Source organism: Leptonychotes weddellii, chromosome X (genome assembly GCF_054177405.1).
Source record: "Leptonychotes weddellii isolate Sample4059 chromosome X, ASM5417740v2, whole genome shotgun sequence".
Lineage (NCBI taxonomy): Eukaryota > Metazoa > Chordata > Mammalia > Carnivora > Phocidae > Leptonychotes > Leptonychotes weddellii.
The window spans coordinates 73,800,598-73,826,614 of NC_138385.1; the positions used below are offsets into that span (position 1 = coordinate 73,800,598).

Here is a 26,017-nt window from a genome sequence, read left to right on the forward strand (position 1 = left end):
ACCCTGACTTTAAGGTATGACAGCCCTGTGGCAACACTATTCTGTACAAGCTCCTTCCCTTAACTCACTTTAAGCCAGAAATCCTCCACTATATCCTGAGGTAAAATCTACACTGGCCCACCCTCTTATGGCTATGACCATGTCAGAGTCACTCGTGTGCCATGAGAACCATTTAAATAACGAAAGACTCAGTAAATAACCATGTTTCTTACATTTCCTTTGGCATGATGCCTTTTTCTGAAAGGCGAGCTCAGTACTGACTGCTCTTTCTCTTCTTACCTAAGCTGCTGTTACCCCAGCCAATCATGTAAAAGAAAGACTGGTCTGGCTTTATTTTATTTTATTTTTTTAAAGATTTTATTTATTTATTTGACAGAGAGAGAGAGAGAGTGATCACGAGCAGGGGGAGGGGTACAGGGAGAAGCAGGCTCCTTGCTGAGCAAGGAGACCGATGTGGGACTCAATCCCAGGACCCTGGAATCATGACTTGAATCAAAGGCAGACACTTAACCAACTGAGCCATCCAGGTGCCCTGGTCTGGCTTTAAAAATTCCTGAGTGTTAGATCGCTACAAAATAGTCCCCGATGAATTATACCACCTTGAATTCATGGACTTGAGCAGTCTACTCATCTTATATGATGATTGGCCTTATAACTTGCTTGGGCTGGTAGAACGTGGCAGAAGTGATTCTATACAAGTTCCGGACTAAGGCCCTATGAGGTCTTACAGCTTCGTCTTATACTGTCTTGGAAACCTAAGAAAATCATGCTGCAAAAAGTCTGAGGTGAAAAACCACATGGAGACATCCAGCTCTCCCAACGGTTCTAACAGTACTCAGACCCCACTTGCCCCCTCTGCTTAATACAGCTTCCTAAGTGATTCCAGCAAAACCAGCATAAGAACCAGCCAACTAACGGGTGGAATCATGAGAAGTAAGAAATTGTAGTTTAAAGCCATGGAGTACTGGGGTGATTTGTTATGCGGCAATAGATAACTGATACAGTGATTGTAAAGGTTTCAGGTGCTGAGAGTTGGTTCCCCTGACAAGGGTAAACTACATGGCCTTACAGCCTTAGGCTCCTGCATGGGCCTGTAGTTACAAGGAGAGTTGAAGCCGACTTTTTCATCTGAGCCTGCAAGGCCACGTTTTTCCGTGATGTATATTTCTCAGTTCCAGTTCATATTACTATGTACAGGGTCTGAAAGAACAGTGGAAGACATGACCTGCTTTTTAAAGAGCAGCTGGCAAAATGCCTAGTGAGAAAAGCATACAAAAACCTTCTGCAACTCTAGGTAACTCTGTCCATGTTTGATCATTTCATTTTCCAACAGCCATGTCTCAGCTGTGCCCCAGTGTTTCTGCAGCTTATATTTGTGTTCAAATGGGAAGTCTTCCTAATTTCTCTCCTCTGTCATTTTCTTATCCAAATTTCTGGGTTTTCTTGCTCAATTCCTCATTGACAGAGCCTCAGGTAAAGTACTTCTGTGCCTGGAGTGTTATTTTACTATTTATCACACCCGAAATCAGTGAGAAGAGTCTCATCTTAGAAACATAGCCACCAAAATGAGACCCTCACCGTGTAGAGAGGCAGAAGAGTGTAATGGCAAAGCGTATAGATTCTGGAGCCAGATTGCTTGGTTTTGAACCCTAGGTCTGCAAGTTGCTAACTGTATGACCTTGGATAGGTTATTTAACATCTCTTTGCTTCACCTTTCTTATCTGTCAAATGGGCATGACAATAGTCTTACAGACCTTGGAGATCTATAAGAATACATGTGTTGGGGAAGGTCATTGAAAAGGTGTGACCAAGAGTTGACCCATGAGGTGGAGCCAGCCAATCAGAGGCTCCTCACCCCCTCCCCTGCCCTCGGACTATGGGTTCCACTTGCCTTTCTTTCTCCCAGAGGCTGCTCCAAGGACAGAGCCTTGAGATAGTGATGTGGTGTTGAGAACACCTGCACAGTATTCTTGACTGAACCCAGTTAAGGCCTCTTTATAAACTTTTAAGATTTGGTGGACTGGTGTGGGGATCCATTCATCTTGCTGCTGCCTGAGACAAGCCTTGTGTTTAAGTTCCCTTTGCTTATTAAAACTGCCACCTGCCAGCTTGGTGTGGCTTGCCTCTTTCTTTGGTCTCTCCCTGCCCTCTGCCCATGGGGATCGGTTTCAGATGACATCCGGAAGGCTCCCAAGAGGGTTGGAAACCAACAACATGCAAACTTGGAACTTTGTAGCTATGTCTGTACATTTGGCTGCAACTCTAGGTAACTCTGTCCATGTTTGATCATTTAATTTTCCAATGGCAATGTCCAATGGCATGATTTTATTATGGAAGAACTGAATATAATAGAAGACAAGGATTTTAGACCCAGATCTTTGACAAACTAAACACTTGACCTTGGGTAAATTACTATGTCTCTGGGTCTCAGCTTTTTCATCTGTGAAATGAGTACTGTAAGGACCTTTTCAACTAAAAAATTCAAGAAATCTATGAAATGTATAAAGAAAGGCTAACTTTGGCCTCTCAGACCATGACCAACCAAGGGTAAAATATTTATTCTCCTTGTCTAGAAGGGACCAGAGATGTCTTCAAGTGTAGTATTGTTTCATGCATAAAGGCCTCATTTTGTTTGGAAATGTGGTTTCAGTTGTAAACAGAGCTATTTCTCACCTGGGATCTGATGAATAAGGACTGGTAGAAATTGAGGATTAAATAACCATCTGGATAGGGAAGACCCACATATTCACATACTTTTTTAATGGTTTAGGATGATTTTCAGAAGGACATTCCAAGATCAAGGAGGCCAGTACATGCTAGTAGAGAGAAAGGAAGAGCACAATACCATGTTTGTTACTGGCCAGCAGGAAAATGGAGAAGAGAAGGGGTTTTGATGACACCTAATCAGCCAGGAAGAAGTGTTTGATCATAGGATCAGAAATGATACTGCTTTTCTTCCTGGGTTTCCTCCCATCTATCTTCATGCCTCATAGGCAACACCATGGAATAAACATTAGTATTTAGCCCTCTGTAGTCTTGTTAGCTTGTAACCTAAGGCCAGGATAGCATTGTTGCTATATAACCAAGACCATTATTTTCCTTTCCTGCTTTAAACTAACCTCTACCCCCATCTTACCCTCAAGCTCAGAGATCAGATTCATCTCAAGTCTTATCTATCTATCTATCTATCTATCATCTATCTATCATCTATCTATTTATCTACCATTTATATTTTTAGAGTTTTTGCTGCAAGCTAATCCCCCATTCATAGACACCTTGATGAACTTCCAATACTGTATCAAGAAACAATCACACATTCATATGTATACACACACACACACGCTCACACCTATATGAAAGGCCTTAAAAGGTCCAGTTTTACCTTGCCACAGGACTATTAGAAGTCATATAGGATGCATACTAATTTTGACTAAAAAAAGAAAAAAAGTTTTACTACAGAGTAAGATAATCAAAAGAATTCCTTCCTTTCAGCATTCCTCTTCTATAACCCAAAGCACTTCTGAAGCCCTTATTTTGCTATAGATGGAAAATGACCACATATGTTTTTTCTTCTCTCTCAAGAAACCCTATTAAAATAATAGCAAAGCTACTGAAAAGGGGATGAACCCCTAAGAATGAAAAAATGGGAATGCAAGTCGTTATCAGATAAGGGATATCAGCAACTTTCTAGAATACAGAAAGAGAATAGAAAGATAATAACACATGGAACAAAGAGGAGAAAACTAAACCCCAGACTATGTACACAGGAATGGGTTGCAGTGGATATGAGGGGGAGTAACTGACTTGGAAAAAGGCTAGAAAGGAATTCAGCATGGAAGCTAGCAGGCATGACAGGTGCAGGAATAAGAAGTGGTGATAAAAGCAGGATCTGTACATGTAATTGTTGGCTATCTGAGTCCCTCTCCAATACATGCATGCAAAACAGCATACAAGATGTTACTGTGCATTCCCCATCTCTCAATGTGTAAAGGAGAGGGGATATCCAAATAAAAGAAAGAAAAATATATGGGGTAAATTTGGGCATCTGTGATGGATTATGGTGCCCCAGAAGATAGCCTCCCCATTCTGGGATTTAGGGAATCCCAGCATGATAGTAACCTCCCTGACTGCATCTCACCTGATTGCTTTAATGTGAAGTCCACAGCTGACAAACACGAGCCATTTGTAGAAAATTCTTGGTCAGTGTATTAGTCAGGGCTCTCCAGAGAAACAGAACCAATAGGATATATGTATAGGATATCTTATTGTTAAATAAATTAACCAATTGTTAACAATAACCCATATCTTATTGGAGATATATATAGATACAGATATACACACATTCATGCACACACACATATATCTCAACAGATTATTGTTAACAATTGGTTAATATATATAACAATAGGATACACATACACACTATACAGACACATATATTATCTATCTATCTAAAATATTATTATTGGAGGTTCAATTAAAGGTTGTTATATTCAGTTCAGAAATTTCCCAGAATATTGACCCCCAAAAGACAAAGTGAAAAAAATTATGAGGGAAAATATTAGAGATATAAAAAATCATCTATATGTCTCACAAATACATACCAAAGGAAGTCCAGAGGAGAATATTAGTGAAGAAATAAGGAATTTTCCAAAACCGGAGAAGAGTGGCGATTCTTTAATTGGAATGTCTAATCTAAAGGTCTACTGTGTGAAATTTAAAGACACTGTGAGATTTTAAAATAATGAGAATAAAGAAAAAATTTCTAAAACCTTCCAGAGAGATAAAAACATATCATAGAAATGAGAATTACCTTACCCTAACCTAATCATCCACATTGGGTGTTACTCTTGCCAGTTTTTTTAATTTTATAAACACCGCAACAGTGAACATCCTTGTACAAGCCTTCCTAGTGCCCAAGTTTCTAATTTTTTGCAAAAAATACTCTTCTCTTTATTTTTTCTTTCTTTCTTTTTTGCCCATGATGAATGTCACCAAGACCTCCTTGTTTTCCTGTTTTAGCTTTCTATGAATGTGACAAGTTTTGTTATGTCACTTAAGGTTCATGATCTTTTCTTTCCTTCTGTGTTGCGCTGAATAAGATTAAGGGGCCTTCTGACAGAAATCTCTAAACTATCATTTTTATGATTCATTTCTGCACTAAGACATTTACTTTGTATTATAGAATTATGATTTCCTATCTCAAGGGACAAATGTAGGATTAAATTCCCTAAGATGCTTTTCTTGACAAATACTTAAAGGTAAAAATCAAGCTGCTAAATCTTTACCTCTTATGTCTGTTAGCTTTGAATTATTTGAAACTTGTGCTTTCAGGGTAAATTAGCTGTTCTAGCCATTACAACTAAGAATCGGTCAGCATTTAGGTCCCAAAAATTTATTCTTAAGAATTCTCAAGTATCCATAATCCTCCTTGCATTGCATCCTTCTTGGGAAGTCTTTTTTTATAGAAATTTTCTTTCTGTGTTCAGTGATTGCTCTTGAAAGAAAGTCACAAATATGAAATGCATTCAAATGCCTAAATCTGCCATCCACAATCGAAGAAAAGAACAAGAGTCAGTAACATTTGTTGGTGTCTTAGATGTACTTATATGCAGTGTGTAACTTAATCCTTATCACAAATATGAGAGACAAATACTGCTTTAGTTATATAGAACATATAACTAAAGCATGGTAAGAAAAAGTAACTTCCTTTTAGTCTCACAACATGTAAGCGATAGGAAGGACCTCACCATATTACAAGATCTCATTTGGTGCAATGAACACCATCTCAGTTCAAATCCTAACTAGACCTCATTTTCATAGTCTACTCTTAAGCAAATAATTTTGTTTCCTAGACCTCTATTCTCTCTTCTGTGAAATAAAAGGACAAATTATTTTATAGCCCTAAGTTTATATAAATCATTTATTGGATACCTGTTAAACATTAGTGCTGATTTTAAGTAATGTTAACACTAAGTATGCACTTATTCTATGAAAGATTAGTAAATGAAAGTTTGAAGTGCTCTACTGTAATGCCAACACAAAACTATAAAATAAATTTTTCAAAAGGAAGCCACGTGGACTTAATAATCCTTCAAAAAGATGCTGAATCATATTTACTCATTAGAAGATATTTTCTAAGTTTCTACTAGAGGTCAAAGGGTCTGCCAAACACAACAATGAACATAAATAGATGCAGCTCTTGCCCTCCTGAAGCTAAAAATCTAATATAGGAGAGAGATGATGGTAGGTTGAATAATGGCCCATGATGTCCGTGTCCTAATCGCCGAAACCTACAAATGTGACCATACATGGCAAAAGGGACTTTGTAAATGTGATTAAGTTAAGGATCTTAGAGATTGGGGAGATTATCCTGCATTATCTGGGTGAGCCCAATGTAATGTCATGTCCTATAAAAGGGAGGCAGAGGGAGACATTACTACAGAAGAGTACAAATGTGAGGACTGAAACAGGATTCTACACTGCTGGTTTTGATCATGGAGGCGGGGGCCCTGAACCAAGGAATGCAAGGAATGTTAGTTCTAGAAGAAAAGGCAGGAAACAGATACTCCCCTAGATATTATGGTGAGAGTGCAGCTCTGCAGCCACCCTGATTTCAGCCCAGTGATACTGATGTCAGATTTCTGACCTCCAGAATTGTGAGAGAATGAATGTGTGTTGTTGTGAGCCATCAAGATGGTAATCATTTATTACAGCAGCAATAGGAAACTAATATAGAGACCTTATTCAAGTAAGTCCACAAACAGTAGAAGTCTAGTAGGGATCTCCATTCCCACTGTTCAACATTCTGACAGGTGCTCATGCCAAATTGCATATTTAAGAGGTATAGACCTCTCTCTTGATTTCCTGTGCTCTTTCTCTCTCCAACAGTTGTGTTGTATGCTTACCAAGAGTCAGTTGAATTTGTTCCTAAATATGTTGACTCCAGAATATCCACAACAGGGAATTTCCCAAACTAAGAAGTCAGACCAATGGCAGACCAAAAGAAAAACAAAAGGCAAATGTCCACCCAGCTTTGAAAGAAAATACATGGCATTATGACACATATATCATGGGGATCTGAGGTCGTCTGGGGAGCTGGAGAAAGTCTCCATGAGGAAGTGTTGCTTGAGCTGAGATCTGAAGGAGAAAAGAGTTATCCAGCCTGGGAGTGAGATTAGGGGTGCAGAGGATTGCTAAAGTCTTAAAGGAGAGAATATGGTTAGTGGATGAACCAGAAGGAAGCCAGTATGATTAAAGCAGGGAAATCTAGGAGCATCATGGCATAAGATGTAATAGGAAAGTTAGGAACCAGACCATACAAGGCTGTGTAGAACCCGTGAAGATTGTAATCTTCATCTTAAGAATTACAGAATGTCTTTCTATTGTTTCAGGTGATTGGGGAAGAAGAGGCTTGGCTAACATGATCAGATTTGCATTTTGAAAAGCTCACTCAGGGTCCTTGGTGGAGAACTAATTAGAGGGAAAGATATGGATGCAAAGACATCACTTAGGAGACTGTTCAAGCAAGAGATGATGGTAGCTTGGACTGGAAAGGTCATAGTAGAAATGGAGGTAAATGGACAGACTCATTATGCTTTGTAACAATATAAAGGAGTTGGCAACAGTTAGGATTGATAGATAAGATACAGGGAATAAAGAAGAGAAAGAGGTCAAGGTGACTCCAGTTTTTGTTGTTTGTTCCTTTGCATGATTTTGTACTACCAGGAGGACTATGGTACCGTTTGCTAAAATACAGCACAATGGAAGAAGACCAAGGAGAAGGGATCATAAATTTGGCTTTGAAATTGTTGAGCTTGAAAATATTCAAGACACAGAAGTAGAGATGTCAAATAAGAGGCTGAAAGTCAAAGGTCTGTGTCAGAGATATAAATTTGAGAATCACTGCATATAGATGGGGATTAGAGCCTTGATCATGGATGAGATGGGCTAGGGGCAGAATAAAGAAGAAAAGAGAAAAGGGCCTAGCATTGAGCTTTGAAGAAAGTTCTAGTAATTACCAATTGGTCACAGACAACACAGAGGTGGAAAAAAATGCTTTTAAACATTTATGGAGGGTTTTTATTTGTTTTTGTGACAAAACATTTTCTGGGCCAAAAAGTATTTGGCCTACTTAAAAGCTTTCAATTAATTTCTTTTAAAAATACTACCCAGACAAATAAAATTAATCTGTGGTCAAATTTGCCTCTTGGCCACCATATTGTGACTTCTGTTTTAATTAGAGCAGACCTGGGGCATAGAAAATGTTTGGAAGAATTGCGTGAGTGACAGTAGAACACCACTCCTACTCAGATGGGAAAAATATTCTTGGGATGGTGGGAAGTAGGAGAGACAGAGGGAAAGTAAGGAGCCCAGAGGCCTGTGATTCCAAGAGAAAGAAATATATCTGAGCCTTTCTTTTTGAGTTAGTGTTGTGAGGAGTTGGAAATACCTCACTGGAAGCTGGAGGACCAAGGGACAAAGGGATTTATACCTATAATATCTGTTTGGATTCCCAAAGTGGCAACAAAGTCTAGGAGAACAAATGGTTGGGAAGAGGGCCACACAGAGAGGAGTAAGATGTCTCAACATGGCCTTGAACAGATGGATGGCCAGCAATCCACTAATGCCCTGGCACTTGGCAAGGATGTGAGGGAAAGGGCTTCCTCTCCCATTCATTGTTGGTCATATGATTTGTGGTTATAAATTTAGTATTACCTATCAGCATAAATAATGTATGAGCTTTAACCAAGAAATTCTGTGTAAAAATTCAACTGACAATGATAGAATTAGAGTATCATTATTTTGCAATCCCAAGGTGTATCTAGTCCTTGCTACTTGCTGCCTTGGAGATTCTGTAGGGTAACTGCCATTCTTTACTAAATCCCCTTCTGCAGTAACTGGCTAGAATGGACTGTTGCTCACAACTAGGTATTCTGAATGATGTACTAAGAATCACAGAATTTTGAAGCTGATAAGACACTTAGAGCTCATCTTCTCCAATGCTTTTTCAGCCCCAATAACCCATTCTTTTATTTTCCCATTTGAAAATTTTTTACTAAAGAATTAAATTATCCTTGATTTAATAAAAGACATAAAACTGCTAATTATTCTGAACTAATAGAATTCTAGACAAAGCCAAAAAATTGATATTTGTTCTCTACAAATATAATATGGATTAAATGTCAGATTTTCATCAATCTTTTTGAAATATTAAAAATAGAGAGTATCCATTACTGATTTTTTGTTTCTAGTTTGAAAGACCCTGCTATATCCTTCTCCTTATTTGAATGATGAATCAAGTACAGTTCAACAATGTGGATACTTTGTCTAAGATGACACAGCTAAGTCAAGGCAGAGCTTGAATGAGAACCTGCCTTTAGGTAATAACACACTTTATTAGGCACCGAAGAGAGACATACCACCTCTCTGAGGCATCACCATAAGATTCATCCAAATATTTATTGAGTGTCTCGTCTGTGCCTAGTACTGATTCAGGCACTGGGGATATACCAATGAATAAGATGCATTACATCCTGCCTTCATGCTAGTGGGAAAACACAGCAGACGAGAAAACAGAGATGAACATAATTTTGGGTGGTGATGAGTGCTGTATTTAATAATAATAATAATAATAATAGACAAAAGGGTAGAGAGTATTTGGATGATGAAGGTGTTAATTTAGTGTGGGTGTCAAGGGAGGCTTAAAGAAAGTGGCCTTTGGGCTGAGACATTAAAGCCTTGAATGCAGAAGATTAAAGACAGAACACTCTAAACAGAGAGAAAAGCAAATGCAAAGTTCCCAAGGCTGAAGCAAACTGCATTTAGAGAAACAGAAGATAGTGACAGAGGGGAGACAGTGGAAGATGAAGACAGAGAGAAAGGAAGAGGCAGGGCCCCTATAATAGGGCACCTGTTGAGGAAGGAATTTGGATTCTTTTTCTAGATCCAATGGAAAGACGATAAAGCCTTTTGAGCAAGGGAATGACATGATCTGATTTACTGAAAGGTATTACTTTGGTTCCTGCCTAGAGAATGGGTGTTAGAAGGGACAGAAATTCATTTCTCTCCTATAATACCTATAGTAATGAAGGACTAATATATGTTTGGGGAACTATAGCAAGACTCACAATCCATGTTATTTTCGGGGGTTGCAAGCTTATGACTACTAAAATATACATAAAAAATGCCATGCCTTTTAACCACACAGTCATACTATGACAGATTTGAAATATTTCCTTTTCTATCACAAGCCTTGGCATAGTAACTTGTCCTCATATCCGTTTCTACTACACATATACATATTAATTTAACAACAGTTGAATACTAAGACCGCTCAGAATAATAGATGGGAATGGTTCCGAAGGAGCTGAAATAATCTGTCAATGAAAGAAGATGTGTTTCAGAAGTACTTAAGCAAGAAACTGTAATGACTCAAAATGGGCTTGTTAAAGTGGAACAGGGCAATCCATTCCTGACAGCTCCTCTTGAGCCAGTAAGAGGGCAAGATACGTCATCAGCACCACTCTGGATGATTTGGCCAAATAGGTTCAAGGCTAGATTACAAGGAAGTGCAATTTTAAAGTAAATTCTTTCTCCTGTGTTCTTCTCTTTTAAGTTTTCTGACATTCAAGATCCAGCCAAAACAAAGTTTAAAAGCAAACTATAATGCTGGCCAAATAATAGCAGGAAGCTGAGTTCATGTGTTGGCTAGATCTTTCTCCAATATAGCAGTAGGAGGAATTTTCAGTAAAACAAACTAATACAAATACTCTCATGCTTGGAATGTATGTTTTATTCTTTTTTTAAGATTTTATTTATTTATTTGTCAGAGAGAGTGCACAAGCAGGGGGAGCTGCAGGCAGAGGGAGAAGCAGGCTTCCTGCTGAGCAAGGAGCCTGATGCGGGACTCGATCCCAGGACCCCGGGATCTTGACCCAAGCTGAAGGCAGACGCCTAACAGACCGAACCACCCAGGCATCCCAATGTATGTTTTATTCTTATTAGCAATGATCCCAGTTAACCTTGTTGACCACTTACTGAGTGCCAGGCACTGAGCCAATGTTCTGCACAGTTTCTCAGTTGATTTTTTTTCCAACAAGAAGAAGATATTAGCGTTTATTTTGTTTGTACATGGGGAAACCAAGGCTCACAGTGGTTAAGTAATTTGTTTCGGTTCAAAAAGATTCTAAGCTACAAAAACAAGAATAGTATCTGGCCTCCTCCATCCTTACAGTGTTAACTATATTAAATTGCAACACCCTTTGTCAGAAGTTATTGCCCCTTTATTAACTTCAAGTAGCATCAAAATGAGATCCCCTGACATGACCCACACTACATAAGGCAAGGTTTTGAAAATGGGCCTTTTATTAAACTGCCAAAGCCCACAGTATTTTTTCAACAGATCTCCTCTGGTTTATCTGGCCAAATGATTTGCATCTTAAAAGGTGTAGAATTGCATACAAACAAGTTCAAAGCTCCAGTGAATCTTTATAACGAATTCCCCTGAAGCAAAGAGTCTTTGTTTTCTTCTTTGCATAACAACTTCAAAATTCTAGATGTCCTAGATCATCTGAAAATCACATGACCTGATAATTTTTTGTCCCCAGCTGGAGCCAAAGGCCATGGAGGAGTGCACTTGAGGGTTATCAGCACAGTACAAAATATGGCTAAACTTCTTCTGCTCCTGATTCACAAAAGGAATACCCAGCTTTCTTTTACTTGGAGGTTGAGTGCAATAATTATTGAGTGGCTATGAAGGTTTCCAGTGTTCTAAAGGATGGTATTGAGCTAAGCATGAGGATTCTTATTATATTGGTATTCCCTCCAACCTGCCCTCACACCCTAATTTTACTGCCCAGATCTATACACATACCTGGCCCCTAGGTCCTGGTTCTAAGGATGGAAATATTTGTTTAATAAATGAACATTTTCTGAAGTTTGGTAAGAACTGGGATCAAAAGCCTTTACATAAGTATCTACCTATAGATATAGATATATCATGACTCTTTATCGAAGAAGAGAGTATCAGTAAATCACAAATTAGCATTTGATCAATTACCTAGTGTTCTTTAGTTGTTTTTTTTTTAATTAACTGGTCTTCATAGGGTAATTTTAATTCATAAAAAAGGCAAATAAAGTGCATATCCATTTTATCACATTGCTAGGACGAAGAAAAACCATTTCATTATGTGATCAGCCATTAAACAAAATTTAGACACAGACACAATTTGCCCAACTGCTATGTTGATTCTTACTGGATGGTGTCAAGGACCAACATTTAATAGATACAGGACATACCTCAGCCCCTTTCCTTGACAGTCTATCCTGATCTCCCCACCCATCTCCTAGTTGTCCTCACACTGTCTAGCTGATGTTGACTCATTAAATACATATTTGTCAGGTACTTACTATGTACCTGGCTCCCTTGTAGGAAGTTGGGATATATCTGATCCAGACAAAGATCTTAGAATTCATAGAACTTACATTCTAGTGTCCTGGGAATACACTTTGATTGGTATTCATTTTCTGCTTAATAAAAGTAGTTTGTGAATCACAAAAGCAGAATTAAAGACCAGGAAAATTATTTTTAAGCTGATTAAAACTTTAAATAAGAAAATGCTTGGTTATATTTTTCTAATAGACCTGCTGTAGTTGTTTCCAAAATATTAAATAATAACAGCAAGTCGCAGAGCAATTGATATACTTTATTAAAAACTATGTTTATGTAAGTATAAAAACTTCATCAGGAAGTACACACAACAAACAGTTAACACAGGGTTGGAGGGAATACAAAGAATTGATTGCTTCTTCCTTTGCATAGATATTCACTGTTTAAATCTGTTAAATGGAGATGTATTCTTTGTGTAAATTAAAAAAAAAAATCCAATACGTATTTATTTAGGGGCCGATGTGACCTGCTTTTCGAATCATCAGTTGAGAGATTGAACTAGATTAGCAATTCTCAATCTTCTCCACTCACGGCAGTTGACCCTCCCTGTGTAACACATTCCCAAAGGCATAACCAGGCCTATGTGTAATTTCCTCGCAGGAATCTACCTTTTTATCTTCCACTAAGAATAGTGTGTCAGAAGCTAGATGTTGTAGTGAAGCAAGATTTGCCACCTCAAAATGTGTCTCTTTGACATGTGGATTATTTCAGGCTGATTACTTTTAAGAAATGGAAAGTTTAGGAAGAAACTTTGACCTTCCTTCTAACTGCCTAAAAGAATTTATATAGAGGACTTGTTCCAGAGAGGGAGCTATCACTATAGATGACTGCAGTATAATACAGACTAGGTGTGGTAGACAGAGAGGAACCTAGTAAAGTCTGTTAAAATTCCTCTCTGTGTCTCATTGCTTCTGTATGGCCCAAGAAACATTTGTTAACCAAACATTTACTCTTTTTCATCTTCCTGTGCAATAATCTTTCTTCCCTTTGAAGTCTCAGACTTCAGCCCCCTTAGCTCTGGACGACATATAAGCCTCAACTGCCTGACTGACTTCGTCATAGTCTTATGGAGCCCCCATATGTATGCAATTAAATTTTATTTTCTCCTGTTAATCTGTCTCATGTCAACGTAACTGTTAGACCAGCCAAAAGAATCTTAAAGGGTAGAGGAAAATTTTTGCTCTCCAACAATGTCAAGGAGAGTAATATTATGGGGATAATCTTAAATTACTTTGATTCATAGATACAGCTATAACTACCGAGATAGAAATATGCATAGATATACAGTTACAGTGGAAGAAACTTGGTCATTATCTAGCACTGGTAACAAATTACCTGTGACATAATTACAAAACACTGTATGTCTAAAAACTATAGGTGAAAAAACAAACAAAAAACAAATAAAACCGGTCTTAGACCTTGCTACTCCAAAATGTACTCCACATACCAGCAGCATTGGCCTTACCTGGGAGCTCGTTAGATTTGCAGAATCTCAGGCCCCACCCCAGACCTGCTGAGTCAAAATCTGCATTTTAGCAAGATCTCCAGATGTTTCATAAGCACGTTAATGTTGAGAAGTACTGGCCTAGATAAATCTTGAATTCCTTCCAAGTCAAAGATTTGGGAAACCTGGGTAAAAATGACAGGACTGGGTATCACATCAGCACCTACAATAACATCTAGCCTTGTATCCCTGCTTCCATGCCTCCAGAATTTCAGAGGACCTTTCAGTGACCTTTTATTCTTCAAGCATAGCCATGCTACCAAAGGAGACAAACTATTTTCTAAAGAACAGTTGCTACTCAGCACTATGTTGCTGACAGATTGTTTCCACACAAAATTGCAATTCATAACTCAGGCATCTGCTCTAACTTTCCAGATTCCAAGCATTAGTTGAGACAGTTTGGAGTTTGTGATTTCATCTTCATACCCACCCTCATCCCCATGACTGTTGGCACATATCTAAACATCTATTGGGAAATGAAACCATAAAAACAAAATGGTACTATAATTTGAAAGACAAGAGTGCTTTGAAACTTTTCATTATGCTGTCAAAAAAGAAAAACGGTGTTTGTAAGTATTCAATACTTTATGGTGGTTTTCTAATACATTACTTCATGTCTGCACTGTGATACCCAGTATCAATTTTGCAGCAATGCATTATGTATGCATGTATGTCATACTAATGATTTTCATCTGGTAGTGCAGAATTGATCTGAAAATGGCTTTCTCCGCTACAGGTTCCTTGATGAGCAGACAATGGGAGGGACTTTTTCTTTGTCAGAATATTGGGTCACTAATTCAAGAAGCCTACTGAAAAGTAATAAACCTCATGATATACCAAATCTCACTTTCCTCGTGTCCCTTTGCTTTTCTCTATTTTTCTCTAAAGGAAAATTTTCAAGGTGCCTTTGAAAATGTTACCAGTCCAAGCCTAAATTCGTAAACCTGGTTCTTCTATTTTGCTTTGGCTATTGTCTTCTCTTTGGTCCTTCGGTGTTTTGTATTTTTTTTTTTTTTTGAGCCATGCACCTTGGTTTCCTGTTGATACTCAGAGGGGAAAAACGTCATCTTAATAATAGTTATAAGTTGCCCAAGAGCCATTTCTCATTAGGTGATGACAGGCCTTGTCATACTCAATACTTCCCCATTAAAAAAAATAAAATGAAAAAAAGGGACTTTATTTCTGAAATGTTTGGAAGTATAGGCACAGGGAAATGGAAAATGGAACAATTCAGGTCACAACTGACCCTAATAAGACTTAAACAAACAATGGAGACAGAGATGTATTGCCCGAGCCATGAAGCAATGTTCTGTTTTATCTTTTGTTAAGTGCATATTTCTCAAAAAAAAAAAAAAAAAAAAAACCCTGATGATAAAGTGTATTATTTTTAGCACAATTATCTGAAGTGACCATTTTACATTGGGATGGGGGCTAATCTCTTTGAAGAGTTGTGTCCATCTACTGCTGGAGGATTTTCTATTAAGGCAAAGGCAGCCATCACCTAGAACAGCCCCAGTGACTGTCTGATGGACATGCTTGCACTGATCCCTGCTGTTTATTAACAAAAGCATTATCAAGCCCTTACTGTGTGCATTAGGAGATACAGAAGACACAGAGGACATCAAAAACAGGATCTCTACATGTGAGGTGCTTTCCATCGAGCTCTAATTGGAGTCCTTGTGAAAACTGGGCCATGAGACCACTGAGATTGACTGTTGGATGAAGCATGCTTGGACAAATATGGCCAGGCTAACCTGCAGGGGACCATCTGTGAGACGAGATTACAAGAGTGCCAAGAAAGTTGTTCTGTCCAAAAGAATATACCCTGCAACCACTATCAGATGCCTAAAATACCACCAACCCACTGTCCTATCACGTATCTATGGGTCTATGTAACCTGTTACAATGGCAATTCCCTGGGGAAAACTATCAGCTAAGCGAAACAGACTGCCTTTGAAGGATAGCTATTCATGTGACTCTAGTTTGTACTGAGCAAGTGCAGACATCAGTAGAGAATCAGTAACAGAGAATGCCAGGGAACCCACCCTGCCAACTCCTTCTTCTACTTTTCTTTCTACATGTGCAATCAACTCAAGTAGTTGGTGTGACTGTTTGATTAAACAAAGAGCAATGGGCCATTCTTGTATATAGTTCTAAAAGGAGTAGCCATTCTATTGTTGCAGTATGTAATGGATCAATCCTTCAAAGACCATTTGTACTCATCTACCACAGACCACCTTCTCCATCTTCTGCCTGAAGTCCCCTTCCCTGGCCCTTCTTCACTTCGGTGCTTAGTTCAAAACACACCCCCTATACAAGCCCTTCACCACAGAATGAATTCCCCTCCCTCTGTACTTCCCTTTGTACTTGCTCATCTTTCCAAAGAGTAGAGCACAGGGTCTCCAGCTGTGGACCTGGATTTGTCCAAATCACCTACCAGATGGGGCAGGACCATGTTCTACTCCACTAGTTTTCCATGTATCCCCTGGACCAACACCATCCGCATCACGTGGGAACTTGCTGAAATGCCAATTCTCAGATTCCTTCTGCCCCAGACCTACAGAATCAGAAGCCCTGGGGGAGAGGCCTAGTACTCAGTGTCTTAACAAGCCCTTCAGGGACTTCTGCTGCACATTGAGGTTGGACAACCACTGTTCTACTCTCTTTGACTCCCGCCTTCCTGTCAGTGTCTTCGTGGCTGCCATGAACTGTTTTGCTGGCTCTGTTTAAATACAACCAACACATAGGCATGACTAAGATGGAACCAAACTTCACTGCTAGGTTTACTTCTGTTTATTAGAGCTGAAATGTGTTAACCTTACTTACTGGACTGGTTGTCAGAAAGGAAGAAGATTCTGTCGGGTTACATCAGCCAGAATAAATTGCCAGCTGACGATCTTTGCATGTGGTAGTCACAAATACCATAAATCATTGACTGGAATTCGGTGACAGCTTTCTTGCCCCACCTCCCTGCAGATACCATCTTGTTAGTGAGTCATGGGATGCTAACAATATATTTACTGCAGCTTCTAAGAAATCTGACGATTCTGTGAGTTATTTTTCTTATTGCGTGCGAAACATCATAAAAAAGACTTGCAGTGTTTCATTTCTTTTTCTATTACCCTCTCTTGCTGTTTTTATAATGTTGTTTCTAAAAAATATAGATATATAATAACAAGAAAATTTGTTTCCTGAATAGAATGGATCACACATCAGGTTATATCTCCATGTGTGTGTTTTTCTCCCCAGCCATATTTGTACACATGGGAAATAATCCTGTCTATAATGTCATCTTTAAAGGGCTGCCTCAAGGAATCTCAGTGTTGTTGGCAAAATTGAATTTTGCTGCCCGGGATCACATTATTGCTTTTCTAATTTGACTATGGTTCATCCAGAACTAGAAAACTTGGTCAGCTGGCCTATTGATTCCTTGCCCAAAAAACTCTTCCACTGGTGCCTCAAGCTGAGCTTGCACCTTATATTTTAGCTTGCTACCCAGAGGACACAAGATTTTAGGATTTTAATCCTGAAATGGTGGTTTTGCTGTTTCTTTTGTTCTTTCCAAGTGCCAGTGCTACTGGAGAATGGTGCAGGCCAAAGAGGCAGAGATGAGAAGGGGGTTGGATCTAAACTTGGGGAGATATCTGATTTGGATATGAGACACATGTTGGGACCCTGACTCCCACTACTTCTAGAAGAGGCATGTAGCAAGTGGGCAAGTGCATTGCCATAGTGGTCCGAGAAGACCTGGGTTTTTAGTGCTGGCTGTGCCACTCACTGCCTGTTTGACCCTGAACAAGCCACCATATCTTTTTGATCCTCAATCTTCTCCACTAGGCAATGAGTCCTCTGGGACTGCAATGGCATTGTACTTTCCCATTTGCTACACAACCCTTCTAGGAGTGGTGGCAGTCAGGGGTTCCAGCATGTATCTCATATCTAAATCAGATACCTCCCCAAGTTTACTTATTTTTCAAAAAATATTTTATTTATTTGAGAGAGAGTGAGATAGTGAGAGAGAGCACAAGTGGGAAGGAGGGGAAGAAGTAGACTCCCCGCTGAGCAGGGAGCCCGACCCAGGGCTCAATCCCAGGACTCCGGGATCACGACCTGAGCCTAAGGCAGACGCTTGACTGACTGAGCCACCCAGGCACCCCTTCCTTCCCAAGTTTAGATCCAACCCCCTTCCCATCTCCTGGGCTTGGCTGATATAACTTTCAGGATTTCCATCTGAGCCAAAATAATACTTTCTGGAATCTAACTTTATGTGTATATATGAAAATAATTGATTGATAAAACCATGTTCTATTTTATCAATATCTCCTTCCCTGACCCAGCAGGGTCAAGAGAAAGAAGAGGAACCATCTTTCATTTTCCTATGAAACATTTTAGCGTCCTTTAGGGAACAGGAAGAACATTTCTCTCCCACAAACTCTTCAGCCAATCCCTGCAAGGCCTGTTTTCTGATATCTGTGACTTTACTTTCTGTATAACTCCTGGCAGACATTCCCATTGATGATCTTTCTCTTCCTTTAATATTCCCAAACTGGATTATCCCCTTGGAGGGGGGCTAAGCTGATGTTTACTATGTTACATCAGACATTGTCAGTGATGTCCTGTCTCCTTTGTGACCTGCTCTCAATGATTATGATTGTCAATCACTACTGTAGAAAATCTCCTTAAGACAAGTGACCACTCAGAAAATCAACCCTTGGGATAACCAAACACTCATGCTTTGGGCAACAACTCACTTTCATAGTGGTTTTCAACTTGGCTTCCTTTCTCAGGTCCCTATGATGCCTCAGGAACCACCTCTGAGGTGCCAAGTGATGATAACTCTGGGGTCCCCACTTCATTCAGACAGACCAACTCCACTGCTTCCTAGCTCCAGTGTTATCAGTTGTTATTCTGGAGTCCTATGTAATATTTCATTTGGAAAAAAAAAGTCTCACTGCTTTCAAACTTTTAATGAAAAAGATAGAAAACCATCACCTCACTGAACCTCTCTAGATCTGCCCATATTGTCAGACTCCTCCTTTCAAAAGATTTTTGTCCACTTTCCTCAGTTAATTCGCCAGCTTTACAGAAATATGGGCATGTGCCAGAGTTTAGACAGGTGTCAATTATGTGTTAGGTGTGGGGGAACTGAAGATAAAATGCACAATCCTTGTTTTAGTCTGGGTTCTGCCTGTAAAAGCAGAGCTGGAGAGAAAGACTTTCATTTGGGACTGTGAGCCCAAGGAGCAGGATAGCAGGAGATTTGTGAAAAAGGATGGGAAGAAGCCAATAGGAGGATGCATCAGCACATTGGCCATCCACTCCCAATGCTCCAGCCGGAATCCAAAGTACAGGGAGTTAATGCCCCTCCCCACTCCCAGCAGGCCTTAAGTAAAGATGGCAGCAGTTGATGCATAAATATACTCCAGCACCCTCACCCATGAGGTGGAGGTGAGCCACGGGGGTCTCTCTTCCTCACTGACTCCCAGTTTTGCAGCAGGATTAAGCTCTAGTTGCCCACAGGAGGAAGTGCTTTGGTGATGCACCCTTAGTCTCCTGCCCTCCCCTGTCTCACTTCCCTACTCCCCTACCAATGTTTTCTGCAAATCTCTTCTCAAGTATAGACTACTTGCACTTGAATCCTTGTCTCAGGGTTGGTTTGTAAGGGAACCCAATCCAAGATACAGATATTTAGTAGAATGTCAGAAACCTGGGTTTGGAATATGAGAGAGAGAAATGGGGCAAGAAACAGAGATTCAAAACCAAAGAGCACTTTCGTTTTCATACCACACAGTATTTAACATAGTTCTCCAAGTACTGTGGATAATTCTTGGATAAACTGATGCATGACTTCAGATACCACATGGCTAAATTAGTACTAATCCCCACTTCCAGTAGCATGATTGGTCCCCGAATAGCCCACTGCCTTCTCAGAGTTTTACTAATCTCTCACTAATGGCAACCAGTGGGACATCTGGGATACCTTCCTTGTTGGTGGGGACTCTTGGTTTCTTAGGTGTTTCCACCTTTAGTTGAGAATTTCTTTATTTCCAGCTTGGTTCTCCTTTCGAGCCAACCCCCATACTTACAGCACTTGGAGAATGTCTCCATGGAAAAGAGGTGATTCTCAGGGGAAGAAACAAAGCTGTGGAGTCAATCAGTGCTCTGCAGAATACTCTGATCCTGTGCAAACATCAGAGGGTTCAAATGACATTTTAAAAATCAGTGATATTTTTTAAATGTTTTTTTAAAATTGTGATGATAGAACAGCATGGATATTTAGATGTATTTATCAAACATCAACCCATTGAGGACCGCCGAAGCACCACTTGGCTTTCTGTGCATTTGAAAGGAAGGTTCTGCTCTTGGAAATACAGTGGATGGTCGCTAAATATTTGTCGAAAGGACCTTCTAGGTGTGTATCTAAATTTCATATAATGTATCATTGACTGGGAAAATTTTAGTTAGCTCTGAAGTGTGTGTGTGTGTGTGTGTATGATGGAGCCTCAGACATAACTGCTCCTCTCTTGTCCTAGGGCAATAACAAGTGAATAGCGTAAAGAAAGAAGAATATTGGAAAGCCTGCTGATCTTTTCCAACTCAAGCTTATGGTAGGGTTGCTAAGATTGAGAATTTTTAGTTTGATGACAAGAACTCAAAACTTGGGGTTTTCTTAGGGAGCTTTTCATTAATTAAGCAGATAACGAGCAAATGGTAGGTGAAAAAGGATTACTTTTACGTAAGGTACAACTGAAATCTGTCAGGCCTGGCGGATTCTTTCTTTAAACCATGTTGTTTGTGGCCCATGTAATAGGTCACAATCATAGTGCTCCTGCCCCAGCATGAGCTGCCTTTGTGCTACTGAAAGATGAATTTCAGAAAGCGCAAGAACAACCGGATTGCTGACTCATTATATATTGAGCAGCTTGTATATTCAGATCACAGTATGTGGGGGTGGGTGCTGTGTACGGACAAAAGCAAAATCCCAATGCACTGGAATCAGCATCTCCCTTTAACATCCTGTTTACAGCTAAACATGCACAGACCCACACTGCCTACCAGCCAGGAGGACTAACCACATTTGTGCTGCCCTGTGTTGCCTTGCATTTAGGCTTTTTAAAAGGGTAGCCTGGAGTAGTTCTGAATAATGAAGGTTGTTTTTTTCCTCCCTTGACATACCGGAGGGTTTTCCTGTAGCCTTGAATATCAGCTTTTGAATCCCTGAAAGCCCTCACCACAGAATGCAGCTTTTTTTTTTTTTTTTCAAAGAGTAGGGTATCAGGAAATTCTTTTTCTGAGATGAATAACACAGTTTTAAAGTGATTGCAGAGTTCCTGAAGTTAGTAGGACTTCGGAGAATACAGGACAACTTGAACTTAAGGTGCTTAAGACCCTTGTAAAAGTTTTACGGTTCTTTCATGCTTTTGCTTTTGTGTTTCAAAAATGCAGAAAAACCTTGAGGGAGAGAGAAGGAAGCAAAATGTTATCAGAAGGGAGAAAAAAATCTTGTGAGTGCTACCTGGAGGGGAGAATGTGAAACTGGATCTTAATTTCCTTTTTGTTTTTTAGAAGAATGTCACTGCCTGTGAAATATGAGGCCTGTGAAGGACAAAATGTTCCAAAGTCACTCCTATAACAGCCCCCAAATTCCACATATGGGTTTTTGGGGTTTTTTTTCCCCCCCCATGTGACTAATTGGACAAATGGTAACTGACTGTAAAGGCTCTGGAGTCCTCTTTTCTCTATTCACACATCTCATTCTTACAGTTCCCCATCACCTCTCATTTATTATTCACTCAATAAATATTTTTGTAATACCTACTATGTGCCAGGAACAGCATCATGTTGTGAAGATACAGAGCTGGAGATGATGGTGAGCAAAACACATCTTCCTTGCTGTCTTGGAGTTTCCCATCTAGTGTGCACAGATAGTATAATCACAATGCCAAAGAGAATAAGGCCATGAGAGCACAGGAAGGCCTGTCTGCCCTGGGGCTCAGGAAACAGGCCCAAATAAGGCAATAAAGATTGAGCTGAAAACTGTAAAGCCCCCTGGGGTAGGAAGGGAAGTGGATGCTCTTGGCACGGAAAGGCCAGGATTGAAAGCTGGAGGTAGGGTGGGAAGACTTCAGCAGGAGAATGCTCCAGATGTATGTCTGAGCAGTTCAGAGAGCTGCCTTTTTTGGCCTCTTCTGGATTTGGGTCTTTATGTTACAGAAAATGGGCAGCTGTTAAGGGGTTTGAAAGAGAGATGTGACAAGATTTGGTGGGTGTTTCTGAAAAACCACTCTGGCTAGAGGGTGGATAAAAGAGGTTGGAAGGCAGCAGGAGGGGTTACGGGAGGCAGGGCACAGTTCAAAGGCTGTGGCTATAGTCCCCACAAGAGGTGGTGGGGAAATGAAACAGGGTGGTGGTGGAAGAGAGAGAATTGGAGAGTTTCTCGAACTATTTAGGCCAGTGCCTGAGAGCTGGACTGGAGAGTGAGGCACGGAGGATGATGCCAGGTTCCCAGCTGGTGTAAGTGACTGGATATTGGGGCCATTAACCAAGAGGCGGAGCATGAGAGAAAGACCAGGGGTTTTGTGTGTATGTGTGTGCTTGTGTGTGTAAGTAGGTAGGGGAGAGGGAGGTGTGCATGGTGACAGAAGGAAGGAGCAGAAGGTAATCGCCTTGTAGCACCTACACCTCCAATCTTTCCAACCAAAATAGTGAGTCAAATTTTTGACCGGGACCCACAGTAAGACACATGTTTTACATAGCCTCTGGTACCCAGACTACATAGAAGTTCACAAAACAGTACTTCCCTGTTTCGTGTTTAACACAGGGCTATTTCCCATATTACTCCTTAAAACAAAAAAACTGCCAGCATGGGCTGGGAGGCGGTGACAGGGGCCATGACGGCGGCCATGACGGCAGTGGCCAGCTCTGTGATGTCATCTGCAGTGTCCTTTGTGACGTTGGGACCTGGTGAAGCTCTTAGGACGTTGCGACCAGTGCCCAGAACAGACCGAGCTGCTGCTTCAGCCTGGAGGGCAGGCAGGAGGCTGCGGAGGCCCAACCCTCCCGCGGCGGCCCTTGTCTCCCCAGGGAGGCATGGCGACCTCCACCGCCTCACACAGGCCCATCAAGGGGATACTGAAGAATAAGAGCTCCACTGCTTCCTCGGTGACTGCCTCTGCCCAGCAGTCGGGAGGGACAATACCAGAGGTAAAGAGAAAAAAGTCCCAGAAATGGGACGAATCCAACATCCTGGCCACACACCGTCCAGCCTACAGAGACTACAATTTAATGAAGATCAACGAGCCCAGCAGCCCCTACTTCAGCCCACAGGATGATGGAGAAGAGCCAGTGAGTGATTTGGAAGCAAAGGAAGCCATGACCCCAGACATCTTAGCCAAGAAATTAGCCGCCAGTGGTACCTTGGATTTGAACTGCCAGTTGGGAGAGCCGGAGAGTGACGGGGCGCACAGCAGCAAGATCCTTCTCGACAAGCAAGAAAAGCAGCGGCAGTTCGAAATGAAAAGGAAACTACACTCTAACGAAGGCCTGAACCTCAAGCTGGCTAGAGAACTGATCTCCAAAGACTTCCAACACGAGAAAGACAAGGATGACAACGAAGAAACTCTACATGATGACAACAACGAAGACAACACTGCTGCGGAAGAATCGGATGAAGGTCCTACAAGTGACGAACTGCAAACCCAGTCATTTTCTGCCTAGACAACATCTGCTCTGCCCGGCCATTGCGTGCCATACGAACTGCCACGAACTGCTACGAACTGTTACGAACTGCCACGAACTGCTACGAACTGTTACGAACTGCCACGAACTGCTACGAACTGTTACGAACTGCCACGAACTGCTATTCCAACACGCTGCTGCTTGCTTGTCGAGGCCCGGCTTCCAGTACTGAAAATACCTATCAGTTAAACTGTACCTCCATAATTCAATGGTGAACTTAGAAAATAATACACTAACGGCAAAACGGTTGCTTGGTATTTTTGTGCGTGGTTCTTTGTGGCAAATACTGATAGCAATTTAAAACCACTTGGCTTTTAAAAAACTACTGGTTGCTGTACATATTATACAGCTTTTTAGATGTTAAAGGGGATTAATTTACATTCATTTGTAGATGTACTGGCTTTTTTTTTTATCGACTGGCTTTTATAAAAAGGTTTTGTTACAAAATCAAAATGTAGTCAGTACAGTTAGGTTACATAGTCTGATGAATATTCAGGCTGAAAAGCACTTGTCTTTAGGGTGATTTGCCTGTTTAATTGGGGAGGGGAAGATGTGTTAAGAGTAATGAGCTTAGGATCTTTACATTTTCTCTTTTCTTTCAGTGCTTACAAGGAAATGCTACCTTTTTTCTCAACAAAAATAGTTCCTTTTCACGAATCACTGGGTTAAAATTGTGCGTGTCTATTCGGACTGTGTCTTGTACACCAGGTGCGCAGATTCGATGTCAATATTTAAAAGAAAATCTAATGTTATCTTAGTACTCCCTTCTCATAACGGTCTTAGCCTCAACCCTTTGTTTCCTCAATCCTCCCAGCAGATACACACACGACCCTTTATGAGTCATCGATTCTCAAGACATTGGGGACCCTCCCTTCTCTCAAATATTTTGTCATTTGTTGAAACAGTGTTATTTCTACCTTGATCACTATGGCCTATTCAGCCTTCTAAGGTATGGAGAAATAGGAAATAGAATTCAACTGCCAAGTTTTTACACCTTTTTGGTTTATAGCTTGCTAAATAACTTGCTATTATTAGTTTATTGTTTGACCTAGTTAGCTTTGAGAAAACAACTGAGCTTTTCTTTCATGACAGATTCCTTTGCAACCAGTGACATGATTATAGCTTCTGGACAGAAGTAAGCCCAAAGGTTTTTTGTGTATTTCCTTTTTTTTTTTTTTTAATTTAAAAGTTTACTGAGATAATTGTAGGTTCACATGCAATTGTGAGAAATGATACAGAGAGATCCTAAGTTCTCTTTACCCAGCTTTCCTCAATGGTAACTCTTTTAGGGTTTCCGGACCCAATTCCAATGTGGGAGGAGGGGCTTCCCACACACACAGCAAGCAATTCTCACACTACCTGAAGATAGCATCCAATTCCACAGGTTAAGGGTTCAGTCCTACTCCCACTCCAGCCAGATACCACTCACTACCTTAGGCCATCACCTTTGCCTCTGACCAACCAGTTACAGATTGTGGGTTCCAAGGACGAAGAACTTTGATTAATTTGCTAGAGCAGCTCACAGAACTCAGGGAAACAGTTACATTTGGCAGTTTATTAAAGGCTATGAATCGATAGCCAGATGAAGAGATACATGGCGGGCGGGGGGGGGTTCCTGAATAAAGGAGCTTCTGTTGTCATGGATCTTGGATCCCAGCTCAGTGGCACGGAAGCATTCTGGTTCCCCAAGCATGAAAGCTCTCCAAAAAAAAAAGGACCAAAAAACCCTGTCCTCGTGGGGTCTTATGGGGGCTTTATGACATAGTCAGGATTGACTAAGTCATTGGCCATTGGCTAATTCAACCTTCAGCCTCTCCCCTCCCCCAAGGTCAGGGGGTGGGGCTGAAAGTTTCAAGCCTATAGTGACACAGTTGGTTCCCCTGACAACCAGCCCTTGCCCTTGGGTGGGGTCCAAAAGTCACTTTCATTAACAGCAGGACACCCATTTCACCTTTATGGCTCTGAAGCGTTTTTCAGGGAACTGTGGATGAAGTGCAAATATATCTGAGAAATATAATTTGGGTCATTTGGATGAGCAAATATATTATTTCTTATAAATCATTATATCCCAGTAACATGTTGCAAAACTATAACACAATACTACAACCCAGATATTGATGTTAATACGATCAAGATACAGAACATTGCCTCACCACAAGGATCCCTCATGTTGCCCTTTTGTAGCCACATCTCTTCTCCATTTCTAGAATTTTTTCATTTCAAGAATGTTCTATCAATGAAATCATACAGTATATAACCTTTTGGGATGTACCACGCTTTGTTTATCCAGTCATCCATTGAAGGGCATCCGGACTGGTTCCAGG

At 40.5% G+C, this 26,017-nt stretch overlaps 1 protein-coding gene across 1 annotated transcript; it reads left to right on the forward strand.

Annotated features, from left to right (window-relative positions):
* The first annotated feature begins 21,980 nt into the window (after positions 1 to 21,980).
* Positions 21,981 to 23,969, forward strand: PPP1R2C (PPP1R2 family member C). The gene has a single exon (XM_081809428.1). It carries the CDS (start codon positions 23,046 to 23,048, stop codon positions 23,670 to 23,672), a length of 627 nt encoding a protein of 208 aa, XP_081665554.1. The 5' UTR covers positions 21,981 to 23,045; the 3' UTR covers positions 23,673 to 23,969.
* Positions 23,970 to 26,017: the final 2,048 nt, after the last annotated feature.

Coding starts and splice junctions, on each gene's coding strand:
- PPP1R2C (XM_081809428.1), top strand. CDS start 23,046: ATGGCGACCTCCACCGCCTCACACAGGCCCATCAAGGGGATACTGAAG.